Genomic DNA, 24,715 nt, shown 5'->3' with positions numbered 1-24,715 from the left:
TATATTTTTGTTTACAGAACGCCACGCCCCAGCTTGAGCAACCCATGTCAGCTGGTATTTTTTCATCAGATTGTTTCGTGAATTCCCTTTAATCAACATTGAATGCTAAAGTGCACATGTAGTAAAATCTTCTTGCTGCTTCAAATCTGTCTATACAATTATTCTACTCTTCGAATGAGCGCAAAATAGCAAGCGCAGCCACCGAGTAAGCGCCCACTTCATTGTGGCCACCATATCCAACCTTTTCCCACCTGACACGTTTCACGTGTTTCTTACTGGGGACTTCCTTTTCCCAGACCCTCGTCTCAATTAAACCATTTTCTGAAACTCGCTCATATGTGATTTTCCCCTCTAACGGATTCCCTTTCTCGTCTCTCGGTCCAGTAGCCGATTTCCAGTTAGTGAAACCCTCCCGCCAGGGAATCTCAACATCGTTACGGGCATGAATGATTGTAATATCTACACCTTTTCGACTGTGGCGGATATCAGAGTCACTGTCATGAGCTTCCACGCCGGTAAGTCGTCCTAATCTGGCGCTGGAGTTCCAGGTATCAACGATGTGAGACTTGACCCATCTTTGTACAGAGGGATAGCCAATCAATGGTGAGAGCATCGGCGGAGTGAGTCCTTTCAAGCTGTATGATTCTATGAGATTGGGAAGATTGCTGAAGGACGCTAGGATGATGATGCCGGCAAATGGTTCAGGGTCTTTCAGAGCTGGCTGAATGACGGATGACTCTGGTGCACCAAAGGCGAAACGCTCCGCGACTGCAGATGTAACGGCTGTTCCAAGGCTGAGTCCACTGATCACAATACGCGATGGGGGTATGTTCAAAGGTGTCGAGGTTAGGTGGTTGAGAAGAGTTAAACCGTCAGTAATAAGCCCTTCTTCTGAAGGAGACCCAGTGGACAGTCCGAAACCCCTGTAATCAATTGCGAAGACATGCACCGGGTTTTCGGGAGTTGAGACTCCAAGAGCCATACGGTACATCTCTGGACGGATAACGGAGCCGAGATGTGCAGCATTGCCGTGGACTTGAGATGGGGTACATTGTTAGGCACCAACATTGGGTCGAGTGCTGCTGATTGACTTACAGTTTACAACAACCCTGGCATTCGGATCTTCAGTTAGAAGTTTATACGAAATAGTCTTGCTGTAGTCCTCTGCCGGCCCAGGAGTCCAATTGTCGTCTAGCAGGTTTTCGTGCTTTCTACAGAGATGTAACGGTAGGATATGCCATCCATATAGAGTCTCGTTATCTGGAGTCACCAGATGGAATGGCTGCACTTGCGTTTCTGTAATAGGTTAGTAATGACTGGGTGGAATAGTGGATTAGATTGTTATACTTAGGAATCCAAAATTCTCGACCTCATTTAGATCTTGCCAATATGCTGGGTTGACGAGGTTGGCATATAATGCGCTTTATGAAAATCAGCACTGAGTCTCATTAAATATGTCCTTTTTCACAGACATTCTTTGGACGCTTGGATATGTCAATGAGTATACCCATGAGACATATACAAGACCGCCTGCCGCAAGAGCCCAGTAGGCTTTTTTGAATATGGGGGCGAGTTCGACCATGGCAAACTGGATAGTTATTGATAACTGGGTTCAGTAGTATTAGTGAGCGGAGGTTTCAGAAGAAATGCGAAAAAATTCAGTGTTCTATGGCATATTGCATGGATGGCTTCAATATATATGTTGCCAGTCTTTTAATTCTCCAACAGCACCAACAAGGCAGCGAAATAAATTAATAAAATTACTTACCAGTACAGTTCAAGCCCCAAAGTCAACAAGAATCCACACCATGGAGAAGTCCCTGATGAAATGAGAGGAGATGTAGAATGGAAAACGACCAATAGCAATAGCGCGACGTCACATGCATGAGCGGGCACTGTTGCCTTAGGCACCGAGCAAGCTATCATGCTCTCAACGTTGCCGCAACCACGCCCACAGGTTTCCGTCAACACCTCCTTACTGCGACCGTGCGAAAGAGCATCAATACCCCCAAACACTGACGAAATTCTTCTTTTTACACTGTCAAAAAAGATTTAAAGTCGCTTGGAAGAAGCGGGGATGGCGGAGAAGCGCAAACTGCCTGCACGCGAGCGTCGCGAACCCGCAGCAAAGCGACGAGTCTCCGAAGCTACTCCGCAAACCCATTCATCCAGAAGGAAAACTGCAACGCCTGTTGTCGTACCGTCACCAGTACCAGAGCCAGAACGTCAGCCTACACCAGAGCCTGTTGAAGAACCGCTTCCTACTAAAATTAAAGATGGCGAAGCCCTTCCAACGAGGGTGAAACCTCAACCATCCAATCTTTCAGACAAGGAATACCAATCTATCGCGGAAAGGTTTGCATCTCTGCAGGGATAATACATTCGGCAGCTAACAATAGTCTCAGCGCCGTACTGCTCGTTTCCTTGGAACGCTCCAAGAAGAAGTGGCTTAGTGATGGAATCTTCGAGCGATACTGGACAAAACCAAAGAAGACTAAGAGGGAACAGGTCGAGGGCAAAAACCCACCAAAGGACTCGATGACAAAAGTAGGATCTTGCAAAATCATCATAGAGCCTCATCACTTTGATGGAATGATCTACACTGTCAAAGATCCGAATGCGAAGCCTCCTGTCCAGATTCCCCCTCCGCAACGCCATATTGTCCAATACGGGCCTCCACCTCCGCATGGCTATCAGTACCAGCACTACGCGCCTCCAAATCAAATGAGACCACACTACGGCTACCCTCCGCCTCCTCATCCACAGCAAATTCCTCACCCTCAACCTAGAACACCGCAACCTCCACCAGCGCCGCGGCAACCTCCCTCGCCGGCACAGGCGCAGGCACCTCCACCACAGCCTGCAAAGCCAAGCCCGGACCCTGTCATCCAGATGCTCGCGACTAGAGCCGCTGCGAACCCAGAACTGAAGGCATTGATGAGAGTAGTGGCTTCAAGCAAGGCTTCGCAGGAACAGCTGCGTACTTTCCAGGCCCACATTGACGAGCTCAATGCGATCATTCGACAAAGAGAAGAGCAGCAGAGAAAACAGCAGCAAAACCCACCGCCGCCACCACCACATCCTCAAAATCAGAATCAACAGGAGCAGAAACCTTCCGCCTCGCAGACTCAAAGTCCACAACCACCTCTAACCCAACCAACACAGCCTGCATCGCAGTCGCCATCGCAACCGGCTGCGCCACCTACAGTTCAGAGTCCTTCGACACCGGCACCAGCGATAACGACGATATCGGCACCAGGATTAGATCAACTTCAAAAGCAACCACATCAGCCACCCCAATCACCAACGTCAGCCAAAGACAATGAAACAGCAAATTCCCCCGCACAGCCTGCTCCTGCTGCCAATCAAACAGCGACGCCGAACCCAGAACGGCCTCCTTCGAATACCACACAAGTCAAAGTCGAGCATGGATTGAACGCGCCTAGTCCAGCACCCGCTACTTCAACGGAGATACCATTGTCAAAAGCTCCGCCACCTAATTCTTCCGCAAATCCGACCATAGCTTCTACGCTAACTCCTCAAAACGCCCCAAATGCTTCTGTTGCTCCACGACCTCTTCCACCAAATCCATCACCGCAAGCTAGTCCCCCTTACACTGTCGGCCCGCCACAATATCAACAGTATCCTCCTACTCCTTATCAACAAACACCGCCTCCAATCAAGGCTCGTAATACACCTCAATATGGCCCACCGGGTGCTTATTATCAGTCTGCCCCAGTCCAGCCACCTCCCAAGGCTCCTATCAAAGCGGTAGTCTTCGAATTTACATCCCCATTGACGCCATACGGAAGTAGTACTTCTGGGCATGCGGGCTCGGGAGACCGCTATCTATTCCCTGAAAACACTATTCTAGAATACCAGGCAGGAGGAACTGTACTCCTCGCTTCCTTCCTACTTGTTCGCAAAGTCGATGCAAACACAAAATTTCCACTCGAATCACCTTCCGAACTTGCGCCGAAGAGCAAAACCAAGTCCTCAAAATCGAAAAAGAAGGACAAGGAAAAGCTCGACAGCAGTGGACCATCAACACCTGCCCCTGAAAAGGACGCTCAAATGGACAAGGAGAAAGACTCTAGCACAACCAACAAAGAAACCCCATCAACCGATCCCAAAACCACAGGAAGCACTAGCGAAAAGACCAAAGAAGAAACCCCAAATTTTAAGGAATACTATCAACCCCTCACCATGCGTTTCTACAGCAGTAAACCTGCGACTCTCGAGCCGCTATCTCGAATCGTGAAACCCGTCGCCGAAGTGCAGAAGTATATGGAAGAAGTCATGGACCGTGCGGAGCGCGCGCCAACTGGGTTCTTAGCTTTCCATTTACCCAGAGAGACGAGCACGGCAAGTGTCGATGAGTCGACGACGTCTTCTGCTGCGCCGGACGATATGAAAGTGAAAATGACGGGGCAGAATGGAGTGGGCAGTGAGGTTGAGGAAGCTGATAATGTTTTGGTGAATGAGGTGGAAATAGATGAGTTTGAGGATCAGTTGAAGGACTTTTATGATCCTCCTAGCGGACTCATGCCTATTCGGGCTTGATTTGTGTAACTATAATGTCTCGATAATAAGGGAAAGAATGGTATTCATTAATTAATATAGACTTATCACGTTGCCTCATCGCTTTGTTCCAAGCTTTTCACAATGTCTAACATACACTTTAAGTACTAGGAACTCTCAAACACTGCCGCCGCTTCTGTGGGCGTGATCTCCTATAATACCAGCCATCTCTAGTATAGCTCTCGCGTTTTGGTAGTCACTCTCCGAGCCACCTCCCAGCTTAACATTGAGTCCTCTCCTCCGTTCGGCTTCGCGGGCATCAAACTGCCAGGCTGCACGCTGCTGGGAAATGACGTCTTTATTCGCACCGTCTGGCGATAACAGTTGTTCTGGTTCGACGATGCCCCAGACCTCGAGGTTGTAGATATCGATATGTGTGATTGTGGGAAGTGCAGGTGGGACGGGTGGTGCGAATGCACCGCCTAAATTAGCAAGATAGGATACATGTAGCTGCGCGGTCTCAAGACTGGTGTCGATTGTCAAGCTTGTTGCGCCGTTGGGGGTGGGGGTTTGTTGTTTATTGTGGGATGAAGAGATTGAGGGGACGCCAGGTCCAAAGCTCGTTTTATGGGCGGGTGTGACTTCACAGCCAATTGCGACGCCAGTTGAATGGGAGAAGAAGACGGATGTTTTGTGAAAGGGTGGTATGGGGTTTCCTAGTGACACTGCATGCGTTGGTTGGAGTTGGAATAGGCAAGGAAATTGTGACCGATCATTGGCGTTGGTAGATGCGGATGATGCGGACGATGCGGACGATAGTTTCCAGGGTTGAGGTATGTATACTCCCAATGTGACCAGCTTCTCATCGGAATCCGAGGCTCCGGTTGGCGAGCCTTGTAATAGGAGAAGCGAAGAAGCCTGCCATGTTAGAACATTGTGGGAAAATGAAGTGAGAGATTCGCCGTGCGCGACGGTCGAGAAAACGGGGTGAAATCGTATGCCACCCCAATATAGATTACGATCTGACAATGCAGGGAGGAAAAAGGAGAGATGGGATATCATGCTAGAATTCAAAATTACTGAATCAAAGCTCCCCGGAAGCATGGCCGGCGCTGTGGTTTCAACCTCGTCTTCCGGGTTTTCAGGTGAAGTGTTGATAGGCTCCTGTGCCATTCTTCTTCGAGATAGGTCAAGATTCTTGCTGAACAGCAGATGCTCAAACAGAGGGGTTAATGGGTCGAAAAGATGAGGTAGGGCAAGCGAAACTATGCGCGAAAATTCTTTATATCCAATGCCGTTCTTGACGTCGTCCGGTGCGAACCCAGCTATAATACTGTCGGCCTCCTGTCTAACCTCGGCTTGCTTTTCGGAGGTCAGATTCAGGGTATACTGAGTAGCTGACTGGAGAGGCTTTAATGGAGCTATTGTTAGAAGTAACATGAGAAGCCGATGGAGCGTATCAACAGATATACGAGCTTCGTAGGCCGCGCGATCAGCGCGATAGTCATGTCTGAACACCTCAATAGCGTCGAGAGATTCCAAAGCAGCCAAAGCTAGATCGTCGTCGTCATCATCATTCTCGTCATAGTCGTCGTTAGAAGGTTCATCTATTGAGAATCCCGGTGCATGCGTGCGATGTTTCTCAGGGCGTTTTGGGGATGAGCTTGCATCTTCCGGTTGTGTATTCGTAATCTCTATATCCCTTCTCCCTACATCTGCCAGGCTACCGAAAAGTAGCTTTATCCGATCCCTACGCCCTCTTTTCAACACCTTGTCGTATCTTTCAGTTAGCAGCACCACAACTTTGACCATCGCCTCGAATGTAAGGACGCTAGGTGCAAGACTCCTTTGAAATGGGAATGCACCCAGATATGATACCATGCGGAAGATAACCGGGCCGGCATCCAAGGATTTGTCATGGCCACCGCCTTTCTCGTTGGTATAGACTCCATCGGGGATGCCGAGGAAGTCGGACAGGGTCTTCTCATTCCAATACCGAAAGCCAGCTTGGTCAAGAGCGCGGGAGTAAAAGTTGTCTTTGAAATGGGTTAGCTCCAATGGGCTAAAGCATTTCGTCGCGAAGCGTTCGGCTAGAATAGTGCTAAGCTCCTCTGCCATGAGCCATATTAGTACGATGGGCCGATAGTGGTTGGGAGCGACGAACCAGGAGACGAAGCCGTTCCAGAGCCTTCTGCAGACTGTGATGCTCCCATTTCAGCTCCTAGCAGCTAAATCTTGTTGGAGAAGTATTGCGTGAAAGGCCAAATATCACCGAGCTAGGCAGAATGATTCGGTTCAGGCGGGGATCACGCTAGCAGCTACTTCAGGGCTTTCAGGCCGGGTTCTCATCCTATTTGGAATGAATAAGAGTAGAGAATGGAATATGCAAACATTATAATGGCAACCGGTCAAGCAGACTGTTGCGTTCCCGTCCACAAGCGAAGCGAAGTTGATGGCGGTCGTGGAATCCATTACTCAGGAACATCTGATTGACGGTGACATCAGCCAACGACCATGGAGATAAGCGGCTCAGCGGCCCCACGTGCTGTCAGCGATCTACCATACTACATGTATACCAAGATATGATTTGTCCCATCATGCTGAGTTTGAATATATTTATGTGAAAATACTTTTAATCTGGTTTATCCGCAGGAACCTTTCAGCAGAGAGCAGAGCACTAGACTGCACAACAACTTTTGACATGATAATATCCTTTCACAGAAGCACAACACCCATACCACCTCGTTTCTTGACATCCGGGAGATTCTTGTCATTTACACCGCCTGGAACTGGAGCAGTACGGTAATTGAATAGATAGTAATGCAGCTGACCGTCGCCAGCGCCGAACTTCAATTGCTCGAGGAAGAGAGGGTTATCTTGGAGAGTGAGAGCATTGAACACATCGAACCGCGCCTATAAATATACATTAGCAGGATTTCGCGTGTTTGTTCCATATACTACTCTCACATTTTTAGCTTCGATGAGTGCATCGTTAATGAGTAGGTGAAGTCGTTCTTTGAGTCCCTTTTCCTTCTCAGTGAAAGCAGACTCTGTTGCATAGTAGTACAGGTAGGCTGCGCGGACTTCCTTATGTTTAGGGTTGTTGATAACAGACGATTCCAAACTGTAGAAAGAGACAAAGTCCGTTATCTTTTTTGTATGTGGATCCTCCACTACGTATGACCAAACCACTTGCTCACCACGCTCGGCCCGATGAAGTAGCCAGTGGTCAATCTCCTCTTTAGTGAATGCTGGGTTGATATTGAATCGACCCAGATAGCGCTCAAGCAAATCGAAGACTGCACCTAGGTCCTTTTCTTTCATTTGCCGCAGGCCTGGTGTAGCGGTGCTGTTTGGAAGGTGATTTCTGGTAATCTGGCGAGCTTTGGTGGAACCCGCAGGTAAGGGAGAAAAGCCGACTTCGTACAGCTTCAACCAGTCTAAAGGACGGTGGTAGTAGCGACATGACGTCACAGGCTTAGGCAGCACGATGCCCACGGTGTAGATAGCCTGGTAGATACCCTGCAGGTAGGACCGGCGAGTGATTTCTTTGATCAAGACAGGTGCAAGACGTTTCGAGCGCAGCTTCTTGTGCACACAGAGGAAATTTATTTCGACAACTTTCATCTTCTGGTCACGAACCCGTATGTCTGTAGGCACCCCACAGATGGAAGCAACCAGCTTGCCAGATTTTGAGGCACGAACTCCCACATGCCACTCTTTTTTCCATCCCGGAGAAGTCAAAGCCCTAGATATAAAGCGCACCTATTAGACTACTGAATTTGTAAGTCGGTTGAAACACGTACCAGTTAAGGAAGGCCCGGGAGTAATTGAAGCGAAACATAGCATTGTCATCTTCAACATAGTGATTAGACAGCAAATCATACAACTCCGCCACCTCCTTGTCATCATTGAGATCCAGCGTAACCCATTCAAACCCCTCAATAAGCGCAGATGGCTCCTTAGGTACTTCCTCAGGTCTGATCACTTTGATGGGCCCTTCAGCGATATCACCCTGGTCATCGAAGCGGGGCACAGGTTGAGTCTGCCAAAATTTGTAGGAGGCCATATCCTTCTGATTCTTCTTTCCCAGCGACATTCCGGTGAGGAGATCGGCGACATCCATGTTGCGAAGCACCTCGACTGCTTTGTCTTTGGGCATGCCAGCGAGCTCGTTAGCCAGCGCTGGGTTCATGCGCAGCAGCGTATCGACCATCTGAGGAGGAATCGTTTTCTGTGCACCGGATGAAAGCTTTCCGACAAGCTGGTCTTTGAGAGAAGGCTTCTCCTTATCGTCTGTAGGCTTCTCCGCACCTGCGGGGTTTGGTACATCGTTGTTGTTGTTGTCGGCGGGTTCTTGTTCTGGAGCTTTGCCCTTGGACGAATCTTCCTGCGGATCCGCCATGGCTGTGGATAGCTGTAGCGTAGCGTCAGGAAGCCAGCAGTAGTGAGGAATGGCTTGAATATGTGTGCGGTCCTGGGATCACGGAATAGCAGCAGCCTAGTAAAGCGGACAACCCCGCGTCATCATGCAAATAGGGAAAGCGGTAAGTAAGCACTGGGTGGGCCAACTGCCTCGGCCGTAACACCTTGCTTACTAGTACTGTTATTATTTCTATTGTTATTGTTTTTTTATTACCATTGTTTTCTTTTGTATAAGTCGATCATTCTATGATTGGTCGTAGTCATTCCGGTGTATATACATAGATTATGCACTGTACAATTATTGAGAATATATCTAATTTTTAGCCAAAGTTGAATGGCTTCTTGTAAAGTCCCAGAACGCCGCCTACGATGCAGAGCATGTGTATCCGATGGTGAATCAGATAGAAGCAGAGTGCGCAAGCCGAAAATGTCGCAGCGAGAAAGAAAAGGAAGAGTGCAATCACTCTGCAGCTTGTCCTGGTTTCGTTTCGAGGACATCAAGGAAACCTCCTACCAGGTGCAAGCTACCGGTAACCAGCGTCTTGATAGGAGCTTCACCAGGCAGCTGTTTTCCTGCCAAATCACGGACGAATTCCACGGCTTCCTCGATCGTCGCAAAAACGAAAGTCTCGGCGTTGGAACCAGTATCCTGCCATGATGCAGCAAGTGTTTTTTGTACGCTCAAGTTCGCTACATCGGACGCGTTGTTATTGACGCTGACGAGATCAGGCCGGTATCCCGCCTGTTTGTACGTGACATTGGTGCAGAATATGGCATGTGTGAAAGGTTGTTCGGTCCCAAGACTGGCAGCCAATGTCTGGTACAAAGCTCGAGCTAGTGCCACACTGTCTCGAGTTTGCTGATTGAATATCAATACTCGAGGCTGTTTCTTCCCAACATCGGTGACCAAGTGAGAGCCAAACCACTCACTGGAGAGGCGAATGCTTTCAAGAGTATGGCCGCCGTCGATGTACCAAGAGATATTCTTTTCCTGCCGTGTCTCACACCGACCACCTAGTCTTGTAGCCTCCAGTCCCTTTCGGAATTTTTCTGGCAGGGGCTCATTGGCGGTATAAGAGGGGACATCCTCAACACCGCGACGCCTCAGAAATTCAGCTGCAACCCCAACCGCGACATTTGCATTCATATACTGGAAATCACCATCTAGTCCCAGTTTCACTGAAGTGCCTTTCTTCAATTCAGGGTGACCTTGGGCAACAACCAACTCTACGCCTTTTTGTTGCGCTCTTTTCCGCAGGATTTCTAATGCACTTTCGGGTTGGGGGGAAGTAAATACCTTTGCTCCAGACTTCATAACCCCGCTTTTGTGCCATGCAATTTCCTCAATTGTAGAGCCTAGAAGGCCAACGTGATCGATGCCGAGGCTCGTAATACCACTTACAATCGGCTGAACGATAATGTTTGTCGAGTCGTATTCTCCTCCAATACCGCATTCAATCACAGCCGCGTCAACGCCTTCCCGCAGATAGGCATGGAAAGCCATCAGAGTAAGGAAACGGAAATAGACAGGTTTAGTGCCAGGACTGGACGGGTCGATGCCTGCCACACGTGCAGATTCTTCTAGGCGGTCCCATGTTTCAAAAAAGTATTTCGCGAATTGCTCCTCTGACAGCGGCGTGTTATTGATTTTAATTCGTTCTCTGGCAAAGCGCAAGTGCGGTGATGTATAAAGCCCAACTTTGCGGACCCCCTTTGAAGTGGCTTGTTGGTCATCCGATGATATGTACTGTGTCAGAATGGCAGAAATGAAAGCAGATGTTGAGCCTTTGCCCTTTGTGCCAGCAATATGAATGAGATTGAGGCGGTCAAATTCAGATGGCTATGGATAAACCAGCAGCAATGTCAACACAAGCAGGCATCTCAAGCAGAAGGAGGAAATTGCGAACCTCGTAACCAAGTTTTTTACACCATTCAATCATCTCCGGGATTGCCTGTTGGTTCTTTGCGCCACCCGACTTTTTTATCGCATCGACAATGGCGAAATTCGACTGTAAAGAGTTGAGCGCTGTGATGGCATCCTAGTGATATCGTTAGCAGATTCTAGAAATGCCTTTCTAAATATTTCTCTTCTGCATGTACATCATAAGTGCGCCCCGCCATGGCGAACGGCCGAAAGGAAATGGGGCGTGTCTGGCGAGTCAAAGAAAAATGTGGGAGTTTCCAAAAGCCCTTGGGAGTCATCCGGATACTAGCAATTAGCAGCAGCAAAAGCAACGTTGGGCCGGGCAAGAAAAATGTTTCTTGTCGCATGCATCTGCATATTCGGAGACCGCAAATCGCTCAGTCTCCGATAGGTTATCGTTATCAGTGCTGCTCCATTGGCTTAGTCATCTTTACTCCTGCTCTTCAAGTCATCATCCTTGATTCTTCTTAGAACTACGAACGCACAGTTGACAAAATAAATGGTATTGTTTATATAGGCTAAAGTTAGTTATCTAAGCGACGACAACAGAATTATAATGCCCTTGCTTACTTAAAAATAAATATAGGCGGAAAGAAGAGAAGCAAACATAAATCGAGTCGTATATTACAATGTCGAAGAGAAATCACAATATAGACACGCCTTGTCAACCAAAAGTTACTACTCAAGCCTCTTTTTGCCCTCTTCCAAGTAGCCTAAGCGGGCGTTGCTGAAACCGCGTTGGTGACGCTTGATTGGCAACAGGCGGCCAATGATGTGGTCTGAGCGGGCATGGTTGAGAGCTTCTTGATAGCCTTCGGTAGCAGCAGTAGGAGTGTTCAGCTTGGGCCAATTAACCTGGGATAGTATCAGTATAAAGATACAATAATCAAAGAGAGGTAGTCATAGGGGCTTTACGTAGAGCATCCCATTCCTGGAGATGAAGCGGAAGCACCATACGCCCACAACGATCCAAAAAATGAGAAATATTCTCAGAGGCCAAACAGCAGCATCGGGTAGGCGGCGTGTGAATGTGGCAACTAGCACCATGAAAACGCTGGCTACAAATATGTATGGAATAGACTGAATAACAACCGGTCTGCGGTCGACGTACAGCAGAAGGCTTCCCAATGCAGAGTCTTGAGGTAGATAGGTTCCCAGGAACAAGTCAAAGCCGTCTTGCCTAGTTCCATCCATAAAATTGTTTCGTACATACCGCGTGACTGAGTTGGAAAAGTCTTGCACCATTCCCGCACGTGTCCGCTCACCGGTTCGCGTGAAGTCGGTTTTGAGAGCCCCAGTTCCAGAGTAGGCCTTTGAAACAACGTCCGCATTATCTGCCCATATGTTGCGGAACAGGTTCTCAAACTCAGGATCGTCGCTTGCTGATTCTCCTGGGCGGAGCACACCGGCATCCATGAGCTGACGGCTTACTGTCCAGCGGCCCAACATGCTCTGAACGACGTTTGTACGATCGAGACAATCCATGCAGTTCGTTCGGACAACGCTTGTCTGAAAGGTTCGGGCATCTAGCTGACCGTTCGTATCGCCAGGGTTCTCAACTCCACGGAAGTATTGCCCACGCATAAGTCCATCAGTCAATCGATCTAGAAGAAGTTGCGCTCGGTGCCATTTGAGGCCTTTAGTCTCGTTATGGAAGTCAAAATAGACATAGTGAAGCTGATCCATGATTTGCTGCTTCTGCTCCGCCTCTAGAGTGTGCACCTTCTCCTCGGTATGCGGCTGATCTGATTCTGAGGTTTCGACGGGAGATGAAACAAGAACGCGAACTAATTGTTCATAGGCCTTCTTTACTCGCTCTTCTCTTCCCTTCTGGTTCACAAGATTAACCAGGTAGTTTTCACCATAAATTTTGATTTGTTCCGTGAAATGTTTCCGTGCCGCTTCCACTGCCGCTTCCACAGCGCGAACCTGCAGTTTTGGAGTATAATGCAGATTATTGATCTCAGCCCAAAAGATAGGGACGCTGCCACGGGTTTGAACAAATGAGAAAACCTGCAGGTCTTGGTTGGGCCCTTCAGCTTTTCCGTTCTGCATTCCTTGCCCTCCAGCAAAGCCTGCCAGACCACCAGTTGCGTCGTTCAGGACGATGATTTGCTCAGTCTCATTGTAGTTCGACACATTTCCATTCTCATCGATACCACGAGAGAAGTAGCGGGTGCCACCTCGATGCCTGCACCTGCGCGTAATCAATGCAAAGGTAAATGTGGTACTTTTTACTCTTGCCGGAGCGATGCGAAGCATGCCAAACATGACAGGTAATATGTAGGGGTCAACACCGGGTTGCTGGCTATAGCGAGCGCCGGCCGAATCCCCAGACCCGACACGAAGATCGATGAGATCCGACTGGATAAATCGGTTCCAGTAAAAACGGTCGTCGGCTCTTTTCCACAAGGGGGCACTTGGGTCGCTTTGCGATTGTCTTTGGAAATTGCTGGTTAGGTCGAGAGAATATGAAAAATACATGGGCCCCGTTCGGATCAAGTCTTTCAACAGGGCCAGGTAGGTATTTTCGTCAGTATCATGCAGTGCACGCTCCCGCAAAGGAAGAAATTCGGTTGCGATAACCTTGTATATCATGTGTCCTCGAAGTCGTCCCATAGGCTGGGCTTTGGTGATGACAATTATATACTTGTCTTTAAACGATTAGCCTCGCCTTTCTTGCTGGTTGGAGGTTGGACAGCATACCTAATTTGAGCTTGATAATGCCCAAGATTCCCGCAATACTAGACACTCGTTTTGTCCCCAATAGAGAGCCATCATTTAGACGCAGGTCGCCGGTCGGTCGCTCGACAACCAGGGTGGGCGCATTTGGTGTGGAGGGCGACGTAAACGCATAGTGAGAGGGAGATGAATGGAGATTGATGTCCCTGAACGGGAGCACTGGGCGCGCCATGGTGGAGGACAAGATCGAGAGACGAGCGCTTGCGACTGATTTTTAGTAATTGCACAGTTTCACAACATGGCGCGATTGTCGAGAAGGAGGAGTTCAAAGAAGACAGCGCAGTACCGAAAGATTAAAAGAGCTACTGAGTAATAAGCAGCCGTAGTCAACAACAGCCGCGGCGGATAGCGGCCACCCTCGCCGCCAGAGGGACCGCCTTATGCTTTATTACAAACGAATTTTGGCTTAATTATGATTCAAAATTAACAAAAATTAACAGCAAACAAGCCCAGGAAAAAAAACATTTAGTACCATATATTAAAAAAGAAAAGCTCGATACGGGTCTCGATCCCGTGACTTTCAGGTTATCCAGCATAAGAAACCCCATATATGGGATATAAGAGGTTCGACTAGTAAAAGCCTGACATTCTACCGACTGAATTAATCGAGCATTACTTAGGCGGTAAGAATAATGGTATATATATACTAGGCGAATCCATCCAAGATGGGTCATCTCCCTCATCAGCCCAGGCCGCCATCATTCGGTTCGTTTGCAACCTCCCCCAACGTCACCCCGATAACAGTCGATCACCCCTCTCTGCCAGAACACGAAGTCCAAGGGTTGGGTATCGCTTGCGAATAAGGACCCTGTCCGTTCTTCGAATCTTGTACCTGCACATATAAGCGATCCTTGCGATCATGGCTGCGAGAGCACCGGTCGGTGGCCGCCCCGGTGCGAGGTTTGCCCAGTTCAAGCTTGTGCTACTTGGTGAGCTACCTCCATACCCTTGATGGTGTTGTCGCCTTTGGGGTACAGCGGACTAACTGTCGTTTCCTGTAGGAGAATCTGCCGTCGGAAAGGTGAGGACACAGACAGATGTCCATATTCCGCTATCACGTCTGTCCGAAATGCTAACGACTATTCGCCACCCAGAGTTCCCTAGTCCTGCGATTTGTGAAAGTGAGCTCATCTGGCCTGTTATTTAAGTTGGTTTTGCCTGACTCCAGATAGGATCAATTCGACGACTACCGAGAGTCGACCATTGGAGCTGCCTTTCTCACACAGACCATTTCTTTAGATGAGAACACGACCGTTAAGTTTGAAATATGGGATACGGCGGGCCAAGAACGGTACAAGTCTCTGGCACCGATGTACTACAGAAATGCCAACTGTGCCGTTGTTGTCTACGATATTACACAGGCTGTAAGACTGACCTACGAAGTCGATCTCTAATAGGATGGAATGCTAACGTTCTCTGTTTAGTCGTCGCTCGATAAAGCGAAGTCGTGGGTCAAGGAGCTTCAGCGCCAAGCGAACGAGAACATAATCATCGCCTTAGCCGGTAACAAGCTGGATTTGGTGACAGAAAACCCCGACAAGCGCGCTATCGCCACTGCCGACGCCGAAGCGTATGCCCGCGAGGCAGGCTTACTCTTCTTCGAAACTTCTGCCAAGTCCAACACCAACGTGAAGGAACTATTTACTGCCATCGCAAAGAAGCTGCCACTTGATCACGCTGGACCGCGGAACCTGCGAACAAATCCCCGTCCTGGCGTTGACCTGCGACCGGAGGCAGCCGGCACTCAGGGAGCCGGTGGCTGCAGCTGCTAATTATACTTAACTGGACCTTTCAAGGGAATACAGTGAAGTTCCACCATGTATTATTTCTCGCTCGTGGAAATCCGACGTCATATGCCCTCAGCTCTCCCGTATCTGTGTGAAGACCATTGCATTTATCTATTTCAAGCCGGGCAGGTCACCGACATCAACCACCGGCGTGACTGGGTGACAGCGCTTGTCCGTTTCTGCCTCGGGACCCATTCGACCTCCGTACATGAAAGTCTTAACTAATCGAACCTTTTCATTCGTGCATCTCTTCTTTTGATGCTTGCGCTGTCCCTTGTCCCTGCTTGAAGCCTGGTCGCCATGGGCACTTCCATTCTAATTTTTCCATTTCAGTTGTAGACCTTTCTGGACTATGTTTCATTCTCTGTTGAATGTTTATGGTTTTTGCTCTGGCTGGCGTCATAGCTGTTGTTGGGTCGAGTTTCTTTTGTCATGTTACTCAAGCTTTCCGTCACTTTTATAACAATCCAATTTATATTTAAGACAATTTTCCACTGGGTATTTTGCAGTGTCTAAGCGCGATAGTAGAAATAGTAGTTATTTAATGATTCGTGGTCCATATGTATAGATATACAATCGGAAACAGCCGGTGAGGGACAGTCTCCCGGTTGGGTAAGGCCAGGGTGCGCCGTCGCCTCGGAGCGGATCTTGAAAAGTGCCACAGCCCAGTGCCTATACACTCTAGAGCGATCCCGTCATCTTTTCTCGCCTTCACCTTCAGCCTTCCTACTCCTCTCCACCCCAATTGCCAACACAGGTAGGGCGGCCCGCCATGCTGCGCTACTCAATTGTGTCGAAGCAGACTCGGCTCCTGTCTGTGAGCCGACAGCGCGCCGCAACACAGTTCCCGACTGCCTATCTCGCGAACAGTCCTATCATCCGTGGCCAGGTACGACCTTCCAATAACAGGCCAAGCAAGCTTTTAATATTCTAATATTGTCTTTTCGTACAGAGGCGTTTTGCAGATTCTAAGACCCCTGCCCCGAACAGCCCAACGCCTGTCTCGCCGACATCACAGTCATCAATTCCTCCCGAAACAGTAGCTGCGACTGCACCATCCCCGACTGGCCAAGGCCAAACCTCCCCCCCTTCATCTATACAGCCTCCTCAGCCGCCTACGGATGACACCAGCAAGGTGTCAGTCAAACAGCCTCGGCCTCCAAAGACCGGCCGATTCAGGCGATTCCTGCTCTACCTTATCCTTACGTCGGGACTAGCTTATGGTGGAGGTGTGCTCTTAGCTCTCAAATCAGACAACTTCCACGATTTCTTCACGGAATATGTGCCGTTTGGTGAGGAGAGCGTTCTCTACTTTGAAGAGCGTGATTTCTACCGCCGTTTCCCAAATGCTACTCGACACTCCAACCGACTACCCCCAGCTCATAAGGTAGAGTCGCAAAAGGTTACCATCCCAAGCGGCAGTGGCCTGTCATGGAAGGTCGCGGAGGAAGACGGTTCTGGTAGCGATTTGACCCAAAAGGGCCCACACAACAGCGCTGTTGCAAAGTCCAATGAGTCGAAACTAGTCACGAAGGCGAAAGAGGAGCGTCGTGAAAAGAAGGCTGAAGTGGCCAAAAAGGAAACTCCCAAGGAAGCGCCAAAGGAAGAACCTAGGAAGCCTGCTGTTTCTCCTGCTGCAACTCTCGAGCTCATTAAACTCGAGGCAGCCGACGAGCCTGTGGTTCAGGAACTTGTCAAGGTTTTCAACGACGTGATCACCGTCATCAGTGCTGATGGTGCTGCCAACAAGTACTCCGCGCCAATTGCAAAAGTCCGAAGTGAACTAGAAAGCATTGGAGAGAAGATAACCGCTCTTCGTACAGAGGCCAAGAAGGGAGCCGAGGAGGAGGTTGCGAAGGCCCATGCTCTTTTCGACGAGTCTGCCAAGAAGCTTATGCAACAGATTGAAGAGGCCCGCGCTGCTGAGGTGGCTCAGTTCCGGGAAGAGTTCGAAACCGAGCGAGAGAAACTCTCACACGCATACCAAGACAAAGTCAAAACCGAATTAGCGAAGGCACAGGAATTGGCTGAGCAGCGTCTGAAGAACGAGCTCGTCGAACAGGCCATTGAGTTGAATCGCAAGTACCTGAACGATGTAAAGGAGTTAGTTGAAAGAGAGCGTGAAGGCCGCTTGAGCAAGATTAGCGAGCTAACCACCAACGTTAACGAACTCGAGAAACTCACGAGCGAATGGAGCGATGTCATCGAAAGCAACCTGAAGACTCAGCAACTTCAAGTTGCTATTGATTCTGTTCGTACCGTGCTTGAGAACGCGAGTGTGGCCAAGCCGTTTGTTCGCGAGCTAGTCGCCGTGAAGGAGCTTGCTGCCGATGACCCAGTTGTGGCTGCTGCCATTGCCTCGATCAATCCTACAGCATACCAGCGTGGGATCCCTACCGCTTCTCAGATCATCGATCGCTTCCGTCGTGTAGCAAGCGAAGTTCGCAAAGCCAGCCACCTCTCCGAAGACGCTGGCATCGCCCGACACGCCGTCAGCGTTGCTTTGAGCAAGGTGAAATTTAGCAATGACGGTCTAACAGATGGCGACGATGTAGAGAGCGTTTTGAACCGTGCAGAGAACATGCTGGAGGAGGGAAGACTCGATGCTGCTGCCCGTGAGGTGAATTCCCTTCAGGGCTGGGCTAAGATCCTGAGCAAAGACTGGCTTGCTGATGTACGCCGTATACTTGAGGTTAATCAAGCTTTAGAAGTAAGTCTGCACAACAGCTTTAACGCATGGCGCAATACTAACAGGCTGCAGGTGATGGAAACGGAGGCTCGCCTACAGTGCCTGAGGGTTGAGTCTTGAGTCCTCATATTCCTGATACGTATTCTTGTAAAACATACACAATGTACTAGACTCAATAAGATTTATTCCATTTGTTAGACTTTGGCCTTTGCTTTTTCATCCAATACATATATGACTTGAAAAGACGTAGCTGAGATATAAATCATTATATTTACGTGTACAGTATGGTGACAAAGTTTGAATATAGCACTAAAAAAGTGGATGAGGTATAAAATCCTTCCCTATATCAATATTAATAATATTTTAACTTTTCGTTATATTAGTGTATTTGATGTTAAGAGATAATAATAGACGTCATACGTGTAAGCCGCGCGGCGCGGAGATACTCCGCAGTTTGCAATGTTTGCCTAGAGGTCCAACAGTGAAGTTGTTGCACCTCCTGACGCCGTCGGGCAGGCACATGCAAGAACGCTCAACAACAGCGAATCCCCTCTTTTATTTATTGCTATATGTACTACAGCTGGTTATCGATTCTACGGCACCCGAGAACTACGCATGAATGCACCTCCTCTCATCAGCGCATCACACTGATCCGGCCGGCGACGCCGTCACCCGAATCCCCAAGATGCGCTGAAAAGAAACGGGAGCCCTTTCATCGCCTTGAAACAGGCCACCCTAAACCATATTCGAAGAACAAATGGAGGATAGTAGTAGCTTGCCGAAGGAACTAGAGGGTAGCACTCTCGGACGCAATTCCAGGGACGATGACCAGGGGAGCTATCGGTCCAAGAGATCGCAAGTATCAGGCGGCTTCCTACTTAGTTCAGCATACCCAACCAAATCACGGCGATCACTGTCTGAGCAACATGGTCAACAAGGTTATTTGCAAGGAAGCGGGAAACGCAGGTCTGTTAACGACGAGATAATAACCCCGAAGAAACGGACGTCAACCGTTCGGACGAGGGGACAGCAAGGGGATAGTCTGAGGGCATCTCCACTGGCTGCTGTGACAAACGCGTCGACTTCGGAGGAGCATGATGGCCATGAGAACGGATCCGCTACGTCGAGAAATGCACATATGCGCGCCTCCAACCCTCCAGCTGCGGGTTTGGATACCGATCCGGCCCAGATTGTCAATCTTGCATTAAGCCTTAGTGAATCTAGGAGGAGGACCCATCTCGGCCGTGTACCGTCAAATCCATTGCTGAATGCCCGCCGAACTACGCCAAATAGTGCGGGGCTGTTCGCGCCTTCGGATATTGCTCAGCGGTCAGTTTCAGGCATCAACAGAGGCGGGCGGCACCCTAGTGTCAACACACAAGACAACAAGCATCTCAGAAAATCATATCCTAATGCAACATCGCCGAACGAAATAATAGCGAATAGTTTTGTTACTCCTGGACCCTTGCTAGGTGATGACAGTTTCGACATGGAAATGGCGTGCTCAGATGCAACGATAGCTAGGGTTGAAAAGGCTAAACAGCATTTTGAACTCTTCGAACAATATTTGCGGCTACTTTCAGATCTACCTCCACTCCCTCACTCAACTTCGCAGGCTTTCAGAGATGTGAACCCTAGTAGAGCCTACAATCCACTACAATCTATCCGCAACAGAAAGCTACGATTTAGAGAAAAGTGCCAAATTGATGTTGAATCCGAGGGGTGGCAAGATGTGTCAAGGGTTCAGAAATGGGTCGACTCTATCGAAACAGTTCATGGACACAATGTTCGAGATCCATACCAATGTCTGAGCTTACCACAGTTTCATCCCACAGAAGACGGAAAATTGGACAAGGGTCAAGGCGATGATGATTCTGTATTGCATCCATTAAACTCAAGGGCGAATCGCACGGGTACAAGACCGCAAAGACCGCGCCTTGAGTGGGTGATCTCTCCGGCAGAGCTCCTCGCCGATGCTGCTTGGCTTGAGAACGATGCCAACAAGTCTAAAACCGTAAACAGCAACGGGGACAGGCTCTATCCTGATTCTCGAAAACTCAGACTTGTTAGCGGATCAGCTACACAATCCAAGCTACCCTCAAATCTCAGCATCGAAAATGATGAAAACTGGCAAATATCAATGGAACAGTCCACAGTACTGCCGAGTTTCGAGAAAAGCAGACCTGAAAATGACTTGGATCGAGTCCGTCACAAACGAAAGCTGCGGAATGCACTGCATATACCTCATAGTAGTTCCGATGGAATACACGCTCCAAGGTGGACTCGATCAAACAGCTTATCAAGCGACTCGAGTAGTGTTGGTGCCGTATCGCGTGGCAGAGCCCGTAAATCAAGATGGGGAAAGCAATTGGACAACAAGCTAGGATCCACTACGCAAGCAGAGGAAGTTTTCGAAGGGGTGGATCAACGCTCCGGGTCTTCCAAAGCAGATTCAAAGGCTTCTGTTCCAGCATCTCAGGAAATTCCGGCTGAACGCCGCAACTATGGTGAGAAAGGCCACGGCCTGGTTTCTCCAGCAGGAAGCACGACTGGAAAGGAAGATCATCGAATGTCTCTAGAGGAAATGGATAGCACCGCTCCCAATTCACCTATCCAAGGACCTATTTTCCCCAGCATTACCGCTAAATTATCCCCACCGTCGAGTCGCTCGCCGTCTCCTCGAAAACGTTTACCGCGCGTTATTGGGTCTTTGAACGAGCGAGCTAGAAGCAAGCGTCACAATTTATTTGACACAGGAGAGAGCATTGATGAAAATCCGCTAGAGACAGATCTCCGCAAGAGAACAACGGCAGACTCCAGCCCAAAGGGAAGTGGTAGCCCTAGAACTTTGGAGCCCAGCCCATTGCCAGAGCCGCCATACAGCCATGACGACGTCATACTAGGAAGCTTTCAACGATCAGAAAGCTATGCTTCGCCAAAACCTCCTGCTAGCTCTGAGTCGAAATTGAAGGGATTCCTTAAAGGTTCCAGAATTGCAGAGATTGTTGGAAGCGAAGTGTCAAAAATGGGAGATATGATACGGCGCAGGGATGGAAGTGGCCATTCACGCCAGTCGTCATACGCTGCAAGCTTCGTATCTGACTACCGCGATTCTGACGAGGAGAGAACCGACGGCGAACCTAAGCAAGCACCATTGCGTCGAGGAAACACTTTGGTCGATGATGAATCGGAGGCCGTATTACAAACACACACTGGGCAGAGAACTTCAAAAACTTCATTTTCACATCTCTCACCTTTCACGGCCCCCCTTCGACATGAGGATGGCGGCGAGCTCTCGGATTTGGACTCTCTTCCACAAGACATTAGACATGCCAGCAACGTCCATTTTACCAGAGCTCATCCCAGCGAGCCCTCAATGACGTCGCCGGGTATAACGTCGTATACCGATCGCCGAAACAGCTATGGGTTTAGTGATTCCTTCAATTCGCTAGAGTCGAACCGGGCTCGAAAGTTGATCGGAAGAGGCACTGATTTACCCGTTCCTGGTAAACCACCAGTGACAGGATTAGCAAGTGCCAATCCGTCAGTAGCTAAACGACCTACGCTACCAGAAGAAAGCCGAGCTTGGAGTCTATCCGAACGAAGTATCCCAAGATTAACAGACCCGAATACCACCGAGAAATGCGAAATACTACGGTGCCAAGCTCTACTCCTATCTTCAGGCATCAAAGCCCGTGAAATCGTCTGTCAAGCCAACGAGCCCCGTGATTCTCCTCCTAAATTCCTCGTCCGTAGCCTCGTCAATACGGACGCTCCGATTCCACGGATTCCTCGAATTGACGAGTTCAACTACGCCGCTCGCAACCTGCTCGAACGGTTCGAGAACACAAAGGCAGATCTGAACAAGTCCATGTACCGCTTCTCCAAATCCGGTCTAGGCCCGTTGACCGACGACCTCAACTGTCTTGAGAATCTAATCAACAACTCCCTCACACCGCGAGTGCGCGCCGCGGCGCTGCACGCAGAGACGTTGAGTACGCAACTCAATACAACCAGCACCCTTGCCATCAAGCAACTCAGCGAGGCGCTCGACAAGGGCGTTCGGAAACGCAACCGCCGTTTCCGTTTGATTAGGCGTGTTGGGTTTGTGTTGCTAGAATGGGTGCTGGTCGGTGTTATGTGGTGGGTGTGGCTAGTGGTTATGGTCTTCAAGGTTTTCAGGGGTATTGCCAAGGGGGCGTTGACAAGTATTCGCTGGGTTTTGTGGATTTAACATATAATTTATGATCTGATCCTTGTATTACTCATCTTAGTTCATTATAGTTGAGCGTGTCTATGTTCGTGTATATATGTTCTCTTATACCTCCAGCTTTTAATATATTAACATCAATGCATTATGATATCAAGACCATAACAATTTTCTATCCAATCTTCACCAGTACCTATTCCAACTCCTTTTACATTTGTAGTCATCAAATCAACATGATTTAATGAGCATGCCCATACCCATTCTTCATCAAAGGCGAATCCATCACCTCATCCCAGTGATGATAAGCATGCATCTGCTCAATCGACAACTGAATATCCGATTTTCCGCGCGTATAGCTGGACTTGTCGTAGTCATCGATAACGGTCTGCAGATCCTTGCTGTCCAAGACAACGCTCTTGATAGCGTCGACGTATAGTTTTGCGTCTTCAATGGCGTTGTTGATGCCTTGGGCGCGGACTGCAGAAATATCAGGAAATATTCGTATGGTCAAGTTTGGATGGACTTACATGGAACCATTGGGTGTGCCGCGTCTCCTGCAAGCGTGATCCGGCCGCTGAAGTTCTTCCAGGGTGTGATCTTGCCCCAATAATGGAACTACAGACATTAGGAATCGGCTCGGAAAAGATAGAATAGGATGTAGACGGATGAGTGCTTACCTTGTCGCCGTTAATGTGTACATCGTCTGTGATCCACTTGGCGATCGACCTGTACGGCTCGCAGTAGGTCGACATGTAGGATTTGAAAAGGTGTCTTCTTTCTGCCTCGTCTGGCGGGGTTTCGTTGGTGTAGATTGATAGGCTGATGTAGAATACCCAGGACTCAGGCTTGTTGCGGTCAACGACATCGGCGACTGATTGAATTGTTAGTAGGATAAGCATTGTCTGGTTTGTGTTGGACGTACGGGATTCAAATATTATTGTATTTTGATATGGGTGGGGGCTGAGCTGAGGATTTTCAGTTTTGGTCGTCATTTTATAGATAAGGGGTTCATACCTGCATGATTGGGTGGGTGTTGTTGCGAATGAATAGTGCTTGTTCTGCAGTAAACGTCGGGAAGGCGCTCTAATAGCTGCATGAGTTGTTGAAATCCCCCGATAAACTGAAGAACAGACTTACCAGAATCAAAGCATTCGCTACATCTAGCCGGCCATCCTCTTTATCCAAGAGACAGTCGCGGACAGCACTCTTTGCTAAATGGCCACCAGAATCAGCACCTCATCCCAACAAGACCAGAAAAAAGACATACCTCCATCCGCGCCTATGATCACATCCCCCTCAACAACCACACTACCCTCATTAAACCTCGCAATAACGCCATTCCCGTCATCGTTAACCCGGACATCAGTCAACTTCATATCATACTGAATATCCAGGCCCTCCTTGAACAAATCCCGCAACTTCCCTCTCGACGCGCGTTTCGGGTGATCCATGGGCATTTTCGCCAGTACTTTACCAGTGCGTCCATTAATGAGGGGGATGTTGCCGGCCACCACGGGGTCGATTTCTTCCCATGGGTTCGTCTCGCAGGTTTTGATCTTGGCGAAGACTTCTGCCGGGAGACAGGCTTCGATGAACGGGATAGACCAGTGTAGAGCTACAGTCCAGTTTCCGGCACGGTCTTCGTATTTGGCTTTGGGGTAACGCTCATAGATTGAGGCGCGGATACCGGCCTGGGATGGTAAGTCGGTGCGAAGAAATAAGGGGAAGGGGGAGGGTTGACGCTACCTTCTTCAACCCCTGAGCAATCAGGACGCCAGTGACACCTGCGTTATACATGTATTAGAAGACAACGACGAAGACAGAGTTACAAACCACGAACCAGCGCCTGCGATAATGACATGATAGTCTGAAGCGGCCATATTGGAGAGGATAGCTGATGAGGAGAGAGAGGTTATAAAAGGATATAAGTATTGAATGCGAGTGTGAAATTTGAATTGTGCCTGCAGAAGGATTGATCTCAGGATACATGTACGTTAAGCCCAACTTTATACTCCTCAACTCCCACATCGCTTTTGACGAGCAGGATGGCTACATCCGAAGGCGATGCCTGACCCGCGAAATCGAGGAGGGGTGACATCATGTAAACACATCTCTAGTCTAATGTGGCAGTAGGTGAGCGTTTTCCCACTGTCCTTTCTTGCAGCAAATGTTAGATACAGGGTCTTGGGCAGGGCGTCCGAGCGGGCCGACAGCCGTCGTGCCGTAACTTAAGTAAATGGTAATACTCTAAGACGTATGAGTCTAGTATAGGATCGTCCTCGGCGTTATGAGTGGGACGGGCGTCGGGTCGCGATTAATGAAGAGCGCAGTTAGCCTGATTTGTCATGCGGGAGTACCTCTTAGTCCTAAAGTGTATTGGAATTTACCTAGAGTAAAAAACGACGTAGCAATGTGTC

The 24,715-nt window shown here is 49.0% G+C and overlaps 10 protein-coding genes and 1 non-coding gene across 11 annotated transcripts; 4 read left to right on the top strand and 7 right to left on the bottom strand.

Annotated features, from left to right (window-relative positions):
* Nucleotides 1-66: 66 nt before the first annotated feature.
* Nucleotides 67-1,838, bottom strand: BGW36DRAFT_383586 (Alpha/Beta hydrolase protein). Its single transcript, XM_046216687.1, has 5 exons — nt 1,769-1,838; nt 1,473-1,606; nt 1,348-1,421; nt 1,096-1,296; nt 67-1,035 (listed from the first exon to the last, which is right to left on the bottom strand). Exons 2-5 carry the CDS (start codon nt 1,580-1,582, stop codon nt 164-166), a joined length of 1,257 nt encoding a protein of 418 aa, XP_046069399.1. The 5' UTR covers nt 1,583-1,606; nt 1,769-1,838; the 3' UTR covers nt 67-163.
* Nucleotides 1,839-1,957: 119 nt separating this feature from the next.
* On the top strand, nt 1,958-4,605 carry BGW36DRAFT_463387 (uncharacterized protein). Its single transcript, XM_046222211.1, has 2 exons — nt 1,958-2,355; nt 2,406-4,605. Exons 1-2 carry the CDS (start codon nt 2,078-2,080, stop codon nt 4,561-4,563), a joined length of 2,436 nt encoding a protein of 811 aa, XP_046069398.1. The 5' UTR covers nt 1,958-2,077; the 3' UTR covers nt 4,564-4,605.
* Nucleotide 4,606: 1 nt separating this feature from the next.
* Nucleotides 4,607-6,996, bottom strand: BGW36DRAFT_383583 (restriction of telomere capping protein 5). Its single transcript, XM_046216686.1, has 2 exons — nt 6,686-6,996; nt 4,607-6,632 (listed from the first exon to the last, which is right to left on the bottom strand). The coding sequence occupies exons 1-2, from the start codon at nt 6,732-6,734 to the stop codon at nt 4,699-4,701; spliced, it is 1,983 nt and encodes a 660-aa protein (XP_046069397.1). The 5' UTR covers nt 6,735-6,996; the 3' UTR covers nt 4,607-4,698.
* Nucleotides 6,997-9,045, bottom strand: BGW36DRAFT_383582 (peptide N-myristoyl transferase). Its single transcript, XM_046216685.1, has 3 exons — nt 8,328-9,045; nt 7,489-8,269; nt 6,997-7,434 (listed from the first exon to the last, which is right to left on the bottom strand). The coding sequence occupies exons 1-3, from the start codon at nt 8,924-8,926 to the stop codon at nt 7,237-7,239; spliced, it is 1,578 nt and encodes a 525-aa protein (XP_046069396.1). The 5' UTR covers nt 8,927-9,045; the 3' UTR covers nt 6,997-7,236.
* A 361-nt stretch (nt 9,046-9,406) lies between these two features.
* On the bottom strand, nt 9,407-11,067 carry BGW36DRAFT_300531 (putative tetrahydrofolylpolyglutamate synthase; the record flags this gene model as incomplete). Its single annotated transcript, XM_046211639.1, has 3 exons — nt 9,407-10,786; nt 10,854-10,985; nt 11,047-11,067. The coding sequence occupies 3 exons, from the start codon at nt 11,065-11,067 to the stop codon at nt 9,407-9,409; spliced, it is 1,533 nt and encodes a 510-aa protein (XP_046069395.1).
* A 481-nt stretch (nt 11,068-11,548) lies between these two features.
* BGW36DRAFT_398994 (putative phosphoinositide phosphatase) lies at nt 11,549-13,784 on the bottom strand (the record flags this gene model as incomplete). The annotated part of the gene is made up of 3 exons (XM_046218476.1): nt 11,549-11,725; nt 11,786-13,524; nt 13,577-13,784. The coding sequence occupies 3 exons, from the start codon at nt 13,782-13,784 to the stop codon at nt 11,549-11,551; spliced, it is 2,124 nt and encodes a 707-aa protein (XP_046069394.1).
* A 318-nt stretch (nt 13,785-14,102) lies between these two features.
* BGW36DRAFT_t47 lies at nt 14,103-14,223 on the bottom strand. Its single transcript has one exon. It is a non-coding gene; the product is annotated as a tRNA-Lys (tRNA).
* A 248-nt stretch (nt 14,224-14,471) lies between these two features.
* Nucleotides 14,472-15,384, top strand: BGW36DRAFT_361568 (putative rab GTPase Ypt5; the record flags this gene model as incomplete). Its single annotated transcript, XM_046214286.1, has 5 exons — nt 14,472-14,541; nt 14,614-14,633; nt 14,707-14,733; nt 14,785-14,976; nt 15,037-15,384. 5 exons carry the CDS (start codon nt 14,472-14,474, stop codon nt 15,382-15,384), a joined length of 657 nt encoding a protein of 218 aa, XP_046069393.1.
* Nucleotides 15,385-16,086: 702 nt separating this feature from the next.
* On the top strand, nt 16,087-18,435 carry BGW36DRAFT_418436 (mitochondrial inner membrane protein Mitofilin). Its single transcript, XM_046219422.1, has 3 exons — nt 16,087-16,288; nt 16,352-18,109; nt 18,161-18,435. The coding sequence occupies exons 1-3, from the start codon at nt 16,172-16,174 to the stop codon at nt 18,206-18,208; spliced, it is 1,923 nt and encodes a 640-aa protein (XP_046069392.1). The 5' UTR covers nt 16,087-16,171; the 3' UTR covers nt 18,209-18,435.
* A 162-nt stretch (nt 18,436-18,597) lies between these two features.
* On the top strand, nt 18,598-22,471 carry BGW36DRAFT_383572 (uncharacterized protein). Its single transcript, XM_046216684.1, has one exon. The coding sequence runs from the start codon at nt 18,846-18,848 to the stop codon at nt 22,320-22,322; it is 3,477 nt and encodes a 1,158-aa protein (XP_046069391.1). The 5' UTR covers nt 18,598-18,845; the 3' UTR covers nt 22,323-22,471.
* Nucleotides 22,472-24,598, bottom strand: BGW36DRAFT_409362 (uncharacterized protein). The gene is made up of 9 exons (XM_046219104.1): nt 24,139-24,598; nt 24,045-24,082; nt 23,566-23,989; nt 23,436-23,509; nt 23,313-23,381; nt 23,221-23,263; nt 22,976-23,169; nt 22,826-22,913; nt 22,472-22,775 (listed from the first exon to the last, which is right to left on the bottom strand). Exons 1-9 carry the CDS (start codon nt 24,176-24,178, stop codon nt 22,537-22,539), a joined length of 1,209 nt encoding a protein of 402 aa, XP_046069390.1. The 5' UTR covers nt 24,179-24,598; the 3' UTR covers nt 22,472-22,536.
* Nucleotides 24,599-24,715: the final 117 nt, after the last annotated feature.

This window comes from Talaromyces proteolyticus (genome assembly GCF_021365285.1).
Source record: "Talaromyces proteolyticus strain PMI_201 chromosome Unknown BGW36scaffold_9, whole genome shotgun sequence".
NCBI lineage: Eukaryota > Fungi > Ascomycota > Eurotiomycetes > Eurotiales > Trichocomaceae > Talaromyces > Talaromyces proteolyticus.
The sequence above is the reverse complement of the archived record's forward strand: the minus strand, read 5'-3'. Positions and strand labels throughout refer to the sequence as shown.

Bases quoted from the DNA above. Each gene is read 5' to 3' on its own strand.
- BGW36DRAFT_383586 (XM_046216687.1), bottom strand. From the start codon at position 1,582: ATGGTCGAACTCGCCCCCATATTCAAAAAAGCCTACTGGGCTCTTGCG. The intron at 1,297-1,347 runs GTATAACAATCT...AACCTATTACAG, and splicing joins CGAGAATTTTGGATTCCTAA to AAACGCAAGTGCAGCCATTC. The intron at 1,036-1,095 runs GTAAGTCAATCA...CCCCATCTCAAG, and splicing joins TGCCAGGGTTGTTGTAAACT to TCCACGGCAATGCTGCACAT.
- BGW36DRAFT_463387 (XM_046222211.1), top strand. From the start codon at position 2,078: ATGGCGGAGAAGCGCAAACTGCCTGCACGCGAGCGTCGCGAACCCGCA. The intron at 2,356-2,405 runs GTTTGCATCTCT...CAATAGTCTCAG, and splicing joins TACCAATCTATCGCGGAAAG to CGCCGTACTGCTCGTTTCCT.
- BGW36DRAFT_383583 (XM_046216686.1), bottom strand. From the start codon at position 6,734: ATGGGAGCATCACAGTCTGCAGAAGGCTCTGGAACGGCTTCGTCTCCT. The intron at 6,633-6,685 runs GTTCGTCGCTCC...GGCTCATGGCAG, and splicing joins TGGAACGGCTTCGTCTCCTG to AGGAGCTTAGCACTATTCTA.
- BGW36DRAFT_383582 (XM_046216685.1), bottom strand. From the start codon at position 8,926: ATGGCGGATCCGCAGGAAGATTCGTCCAAGGGCAAAGCTCCAGAACAA. The intron at 8,270-8,327 runs GTACGTGTTTCA...CTTTATATCTAG, and splicing joins TCCCGGGCCTTCCTTAACTG to GGCTTTGACTTCTCCGGGAT. The intron at 7,435-7,488 runs GTGAGAGTAGTA...GTATATTTATAG, and splicing joins CACTCATCGAAGCTAAAAAT to GCGCGGTTCGATGTGTTCAA.
- BGW36DRAFT_418436 (XM_046219422.1), top strand. From the start codon at position 16,172: ATGCTGCGCTACTCAATTGTGTCGAAGCAGACTCGGCTCCTGTCTGTG. The intron at 16,289-16,351 runs GTACGACCTTCC...CTTTTCGTACAG, and splicing joins GTCCTATCATCCGTGGCCAG to AGGCGTTTTGCAGATTCTAA. The intron at 18,110-18,160 runs GTAAGTCTGCAC...AACAGGCTGCAG, and splicing joins AGGTTAATCAAGCTTTAGAA to GTGATGGAAACGGAGGCTCG.
- BGW36DRAFT_383572 (XM_046216684.1), top strand. From the start codon at position 18,846: ATGGAGGATAGTAGTAGCTTGCCGAAGGAACTAGAGGGTAGCACTCTC.
- BGW36DRAFT_409362 (XM_046219104.1), bottom strand. From the start codon at position 24,178: ATGGCCGCTTCAGACTATCATGTCATTATCGCAGGCGCTG. The intron at 23,510-23,565 runs GTATGTCTTTTT...GTGGCCATTTAG, and splicing joins GATCATAGGCGCGGATGGAG to CAAAGAGTGCTGTCCGCGAC. The intron at 22,776-22,825 runs GTAAGTCCATCC...ATATTTCTGCAG, and splicing joins GGCACACCCAATGGTTCCAT to TCCGCGCCCAAGGCATCAAC.